This window comes from Sinocyclocheilus grahami, unplaced genomic scaffold, assembly GCF_001515645.1.
Source record: "Sinocyclocheilus grahami isolate Dianchi unplaced genomic scaffold, SAMN03320097.WGS_v1.1 scaffold221.1, whole genome shotgun sequence".
NCBI classification, from domain to species: Eukaryota; Metazoa; Chordata; class Actinopteri; order Cypriniformes; family Cyprinidae; genus Sinocyclocheilus; species Sinocyclocheilus grahami.
The window spans coordinates 410,281-418,235 of record NW_015505400.1 but is presented as its reverse complement, the minus strand read 5'-3'; the positions used below and the strand labels follow the sequence as shown (position 1 = coordinate 418,235).

The 7,955-nt window shown below is 35.9% G+C and overlaps 1 protein-coding gene across 1 annotated transcript in view; it reads right to left on the bottom strand.

The window, feature by feature from the left end:
• The window catches only part of LOC107596588 (tensin-1-like), a 188,870-nt gene that overhangs the window by 28,603 nt on the left and 152,312 nt on the right, over window positions 1-7,955 (bottom strand). Inside the window, exons 19-20 of the mRNA XM_016287344.1 lie at window positions 3,283-3,454; window positions 755-1,478 (exon numbers count right to left, since the gene is read on the bottom strand). Coding sequence (XP_016142830.1) covers window positions 755-1,478; window positions 3,283-3,454 — 896 coding nt within the window. The remainder of the gene's footprint in view (window positions 1-754; window positions 1,479-3,282; window positions 3,455-7,955) is intronic.

Here is a 7,955-nt window from a genome sequence, read left to right as displayed (position 1 = left end):
TATATGTATATATATATATATATACACATACATATATATAGTGTTTATGACATTTTGGGTTGTAAGATCCATCAGCAGTATGTAATAGACTTTGTAATAACATCTGTAATTGAAACTCAACATTGGAAAAAACTAATCAAGTCATGGTGAATTTAGCCTGCAACAAAACAAGACTGGGTCAACAAACAACTCTTACGTGCTGCCATTATTCTAAAAACATTGACAAGAAGAAGACCTAGGCTTCCAGGAAAATCTTTCTAAACTTTCAAACTGAACGGATAATGTTCACAGAAAAAAGTTCACTGCCGTAAAACAGCCCTCAGTTGTTTGGGCACTTCTCCAGATGTAATGTACAAATGTTCGGTTTTGGCTTGGCACAAAAAAGAAATGTGGTCTGATATTGAGGCTTAAGCCAGAAGCACTTTGGACAAAGCTTTCTTTGTGATCTCACAGTGCTCATGTCAACGCCAACAAAGAAACTCCACCAAAAAAGGCACCGCCTTGAGTGTAAAAGGCAAGCTCTCAAGACAAGCTTAACTCAAGCACTCAAGACAAGCATGGATATGTTTTCCTTTACTACATTTCCCTTGATAGCTTGTTTCAATTTGCATTCTGTATACATAAAAATATGCAGAAGTAATGTAGCCTAAAGGTTAAATGTCTTGGCTGGTTGTCACCCAAGGACTGACTAATGTACCATTACTATTGTGCCTTTGAGCAAGTAAACTGAGAATTATGAAAGAGGTGATCTTACCAGCTACACGGTGAGCTACAAGACCATCCAATTTGTAGTTGGCATCTTGCGGTTCAGACTCTTTAGGCAAAGGGGATGAGGAGGCAGAATAGCTATGCTGGCTCTCCTGGGGCTCAGGGGATTGAGACGTGGTGCTTGAAGGGTAAATGTTGAGGGGTTTCAACTGGAGAACTCCAAAGGTGGAGGAAGGCACTGTGGACTGGTACATAGGAGCCTGACCTTCTGTCTCAGAAGGGAATGCAGCATGTTGGGATATGGCTGGTCTCTGTTGGTTCATGGAGGGTTGTGGAGGCTCTGCAGCTACCTGTTGAAAGGTCAAAAGGTATCCCCCTGAAGAGACCCCACCTCGGTCATGAACGGCTGCATCTGCTTGGTAGGATGGCCGTGCTTGGGCTTGAGAGAAAGATGGTTGGGTGGTGACCACTCCACCTTCTCCAGATGGGGCACTATGGGACTTGGGGACTTGAGAAAGTCCTGGGTCAAGGTCCAACATCAGCATGTTGAGGGCTTCGATGGACTGCTCAATTTCTTTCTGAGATGTCATGCGAGGAAACTCCGGAAGGCTGTGGGATTGTAGCACAGGGTTGAAGGTGACCCCATCTGTGACTGGGACCTCAGGAACACCATACTGTTGCCACACATTCAGTCCCCTCTGCACTGCATCCCTACTGCTGGTCGTGCGTGTGGGAGCTTTGGGCATGTACTTCTGCTCCGTGGTCGGATACTAAATATTTTTTCGTTGCACCATTACACGTAGTTGAAGTGTAACTCTACGTATAAACTAAATATTTATAGAAGCGTCTGGTCAGGTGTAACAGTTGGAATAAAATAGCAGATGTGCTATGCTCTTCTTTTACCCGACAACCTTCAATCCTTTTGGCATATATGATGCTGCTGACATTTACACTCACGTACATATTAAGCGATAGAACAATGTGTGAATAAACATACTTTGTTTCTTTTTTAGCGCGTCTTCAACACTCCATCTACAGTGCGCCTCTGTGCGCTTTGGTCCGTGTTATGCATGTCAGATGAAATAATAAATAAATGGCATTTCTTGTGTTTTTTTTTCTTTCAGTATTTATTGATGCTTATTTAGTTCAATTACAGTTTCTGAATGTTATTTAAATGTAAAAATAGCTTACATGGAAACTCATTTATAGTTTTACCGTTAGTATACGCAAAGCAAAATAAGTTAGAATGAAGGATAAATTAAAATTCATAGCATTGAAACAAGTTCTGCTTGCGTATTTGAAGGTTTCTATTGGATGGATCTTACTGATCCCAAACTTTTGAATGGCAATGTAAAAATGTTCTATTCATCCTGAAATAAATAAATAAATAGTTTTCACCCGTTTTCAATAATAAGAAATGTTTCTTCAGCAGCAAATCAGCATAGTAGAACAATTTCTGAAGGATCATGTGACTCTGAAGACTGGAGTAATAGCTGCTTTTTTAAATAAAATGTATATAAAATGCTACAAAAGCATTTTGTACTATGCCATTAAAGCAATATGAATGTGATTTAAGTTTTAATGAAATGTGCGGTCACTGTAACTCTGGTCAAGACCTGCTGAGAAAACACTGTGTAAGCACTTGAGAAGAAGACAAAGTGCTGTGTTTGACTTCACAGACGCTCATCACAAGAGCTCTCTGGTAATGGAGCCTGTATAAGGTAAGTACAGGACATTAAATATGCATTAAAGATGCTTTTGATGGGCCTCTTATATAAAAGCAGAGATGAAAGAGTTGGGAAAGCTTTGTGTGATTAAAGCACAGTAAAAATGAACAGAACCTCACCACATCTACTCCAACTAAATCCCCACAAGCAGTTAGCACCTTAAAACAATATAAGATCATATCTTTGTTCAGACAGGCAGTAAAAAAACAATGATTTTTGGCATATCTAATTCAAATAATTTTTGCTGTTTACAATCTAAACACCAAAAAGCCACATAAAATCTGACATTTTTACAATCCTTTTGTAAACCATATCCATCTGTGAAATCAGATTTTAGAGATTGCATACGGCGATACGGTGCTGTGAGTATTTAAGCATACTGCTGCACAAATGGCATATAAAATAACCTGCAGCAGATGCAACATGAACCAATCATCATCAGTTACATTAAGACCCATCAGCCTGCGCCATCTAGAGTTTCATGAAAGAACTAGGCATCACTACGAAAACACTTTGGATGTACTGATATTGACTAAATGGTCTCGACAAACTAAAACAATTTTCATTACTTGAGAGTCAGTCCTAAAACTGAATCTCAAAACCAAATCAGAATTGGATGCAGTCTAAACGAATACGAACCAAGATGATATTTTGGGCATATTTTTCCTGTTTTGGATGTGTACACTTGATGGATCCCAATCGGAGAAAGACACTGCTTATATTTTTCAGTGCTAAAGCCGGACATCGAGCTTCATGCACGCAGCTTTCCTCGTGACTTCAGCGAGAGGCCATTCGCGGGTAACGTTTCATTGGCGCTAACGTTGACTTTAAGGAAAAGCAATCACACCCCTCTCAAAGCGCTGGGAACAGAGCGGGTGAAACGAGGGCGGCTCTTTGATAGGCATGCAGTGGCTGACTGCGGTTGGGAACTGGCCCGGGCCGTTCGCTCCACACACTTACGCACACAGACCGCACACACCAGCTCCTCATCCCACACTTCATCATTAGACCTCAGAGAGCTCTGGAGAACCAAAACAATGAATTACTGAATCAAAATTTAAATGAGGCACTTTGAAAATCAGATGGACACTGCATGTTGCGGTTCCGCTCACATGTAGCCCTGCTTCTATGAGCGTATCGCATGTAGAATTGGCTTTTCATTATATCTGTAGTTAACTTATAAAACCTGTGGCTAGAGAAAAGATCCATCCCTAAAACAACTGATGACACAATTCATTAAGGATAATTAGTAAAGCTGCTACAGAAAACTACAACTGCATTTAAAAACACAAGGCGTCTCCAGACAAAATATTTATGCCCAGGCTAGTTGCTAGTTATCCAAAGTATTAGGGTAAATCTCACAAAAAACCTGCCAAGAACATGCCTGGGTCATATTTAATCTCAGAATCTAAAGATTCTGGTACAGAACCAAGGATCATTTCCTCATTAAGCACCTTTTTAAGCAACAAACACTCACAATGCAAACAACTAGACCATTCTATTAACCAATGTCTTTGCTTCTGACCTTCGATGATCCAGTTCAACCGTACTAATAAGCAAAAATTACTCTAGACAAACATTTATGTGTCTTTGTTTATTGCTGAAGTGTGTTGAAATGACTTCTTCTGTATTCTACTGCACGGATGTAAGTTTACTTTTCCTTCAGCCTGAGGCTTATTCATTTAACTTTTGGTGTGAAAAGGCTTTTATATTTGCCAAAAATAGAACTTTTTTATTTTAAAAACAAAAGAGCAAGCCCTGTCCAGATTTAAAAAGTAACGCAAAAGTAACGTAACGCATTACTTTCCATAAAAAGTAACGTAATTAGTTACTTTTTTATGGAGTAACGCGATATTGTAATGCATTACTTTTAAAAGTAACTTTCCCCAACACTGTATACATATACAGAATCATCTGCAATGGATATATATATATATAAACAAACACAAAATGTCCGATTGCATTAAAGTAATTAGGAGGAAAGCTTAACAATTATGAAACCTGGTTATAAATATGAAATACTGGTTAAAAAAAAATCTTAATATCACACCTTTTTTTCCCGTAATTAAAAATAATAAATATATTTTAATAATATTTTAAATAATATATAATAGATTTGAATTAATAATATTAATAAATCATATAGTGTTTGCACATCATGTCTATAATTTATTCTGATTCAAAAACATAATATTACAGTAATACAATACAATGTAAATCACTCCTGAACATTTTGGGAAGTATATATACCAATTTTCCAGTAATAAGAATTTTGAAAAATATGCGTTTCTATAGTAGATTCTTTTTTTTCTTTTTTTAAATAATAATTATATTACAGCATGAAATATAATGTAAATCACTACTGAGAAATTTTACGAAGTACAAAAAAAAAAATAAAAATAAAAAATCCCAAAAGTAAAACATTACAGTACTGCAATAATAATAATTTGTTGTTATACAAACAAATCTTAATGGCCCTACAAATATGCCTCCTTTTTTCTAGTAAAATGTCATTTATTGTTATTTTTGCCTGTTTATCTAAAAATGTGGTAAAATGTGACCTGAACAAGTTTTTATGAGACCCATTCAGTGTTTTAAGGCATTACTCACCAGAAGTAAGTGGTTAGTACATTCCTACAGGTGACAGGTGTTCAAGTTCAGCATTTCCCAATCCCATTCAGCCTCTTCCCATCATCATCATCATTTCCTGTCCTCATTCTACTAACCCCATCATTAAGAGTATAAAAGGCCAAAAAAAAATAAAAATTACTCCATTGCAGAATCCTCAGAATGTGATCAGGAATCATCTGCAGTGGACATTTCAATATCATTTCCAATTCCAACTCATCTGTGCACGAACCTTAGCTTTTGCCACTGTGTCAAAACCACGCGACAAAAACATCCGGAAGACCACACACGTGAACAAACAGCCTCAGGTAGTTAAATCCGTCAGAGGGGAAACACGAAAAGTGCACCTCTGGTGTCATGTGTTAACAGATGGTGACAGTAAAAGCCTAGAATTGTTGACGACAGTGCTGAGAACTAATCTACAGCCTGCTGAAAGGGTTAACTCTCTAATTTTGTTGGCAAAGCTACTGGTTTCTAGCCACAAAATTAACAAAATGTTCAAGATGGAGCCGCCCAGCCGCCCATCGCAAGCAGGTTTAATTGAAGCCAGCTTGATGTGTAGACACATTCATTACGTAACAGTTAGACTGCCAGCCACACAAATAGACCATAATAAAGCTCAGCTTTGCACAGCTGAACTCCAAAACGCAATTCAAACACCAATCCTGCAACAACTGTGATGAAACCGTAGTCGACGCTGTTTAAGAGCTTAGCTTAAATATGTGCTAACCACACTTAGACTCATAATAAGGAAATCAGCTGTGCCTGCAAAACCTTGAGAAAAAAAAAACTTAGTATGAGTCTGAGTTGGTGAACTTAAAATGCAGCCAGTAAGATTTATTCGAAACGCTGCAATTTTTCTAAAGGCACAATCAAAATCTGTTGAGTTCTCATTAATTCAAACTAAGTATATTAGCACTCCGAGTCTTGAAAACGCATTTAACGCATGTTGGAATTCAAGAAGCCTTGGAAAACTTCATATTATGCTTCAACAAAAATAATGAGGGTATAATCATACTTTTGGCACATGATTTGTCAATTATCTGCACTTTTGACTGAAATATATTGCCTGAATATATTGTTAGCTAGCAGCCAATTAACAGATTTTATAAAAATTTTAAATAAATTAAAAAGTAATAATACAAATATATTTACTTGTGATGATCTATTTATTTGTATTTATTTTTAAATGTATAAAATGATTTGTTTTATTTCCATTATTTGAAGAAAACAATAAAAATAAAAACAATATATAAATATTTTAAATATAATTCAAATAAAATAAACTAAACACAACTAACTAAATAAACAAAATAATATAAAAATGAAATAAAAAATAAAATCAAAGAAATGTGCCAAATATTCTCAAATAAAGCAAAATGATAACGACACCAAATAATTTGCAACTATGTCAAAAGTGATATTTCTGATTTTCAAACATTCTGGTTGGGAAATAAATCAACAGAGAATAGAATGTCTGACAAATGTCACCTTTAACATTATAGCAAAAGGGAGGAACAAATACATTAATTCATTACAATAAAAGTTTCAAGCTATTACAATCTAGCATTTAAACACAGCAACAAAAATTGAAGTTTTAAACTTGAATTTTGTCTTTATTTTTTCTCTATCCATTTGTGGTTGACACAAAAAGTCAAGTGAAGGACAAATCATTCACACAACTTTACCTCAGAGCAGATCAGCTTCAACAGTCCTCCCCAAACACTTCTTCTACCTCTTCTGGGCTTTTACGGTCCAAATAAGACCGTGACCATTACGATCCAGTCTCATCTGTGTGTGTGTGCAGTGAACAGAGACTCTTCGCTCTGTCACTCTCCCTCTAGTGACTGATAACAAAAAGGCCTTTTGGTATCCAGGCTGGAGGAGTTGGCTCTTTTTCACACACCATCTCTGTCAGCGCCTCTCCAATCCCATCTCCCCGCCACCACACTTTTCTTACCCAACCATCCCAAAAATGCTGTGGGCAGGGCTAACCCCGGGCTAATATGGGGAGGCCATGTAAACAAGGCCTCAGCTCTGTCTCCTGACTCCCCTCCAGTCTTTCAAGCTGAACCTCAAGAGTCAGAGCCACTGCAAAGACACTGACGGACCGAGGGATTGTTTTTACAGTCGTAACGCCTGTCCTCACCTTTCACTTGTTTAATGTTGACTTGGCACTGTGTTTGGATGGTTACTGAATGTTGCAATTCTGTGTCAATTCTAATGTCTTCATGGACTCAATGGGCTTTTGTAATCAACATCAAGAATTTAGGTTAAAATGTATGTGAATTTTACATACAAATTATAATAAATATTACCATTAGGTAATAGGGGTCAGTATGAATGTATTAATTTTTTTTAATAGAAAATAATACCTTTGTTCAGCAAGGGTGAATTAAATTGATCAAAAGTGACAGTAAACTACAGTAAAAAAAATTATATTTTATTATATTTTAACTTTCTTTTCATCAAAGAATCCTGGGGGGAAAAAAAACAAATCCTGAAAATTCAGCTTTAACATCACTAGGAAAAAATAAAAAAAATAAAATCCAAGAGAAAACACTTATTTTAAATGTTAATAATATTTCACAATATTACTGTTTTTACTATATTTTGGATCAAATAAATGCAGCCATGGTAAGCACACACGATTTCTTACAAAAAAAAAAATAATAATAATCTTGCTAACTACAAACTGTCAAATAGATATTACAGTTTGTAGATTAAAGTCATATGAATTTTATTTTAAACTAAAAGTTAAAATGTATATATACTGTCTGTAATTTGCATAATATTTTCATATACAAGATTAATACATTTTTAACTGTTTAATCACTTCAGTAGTTTTATATATATATATATATATATATATATATATATATATATATATAT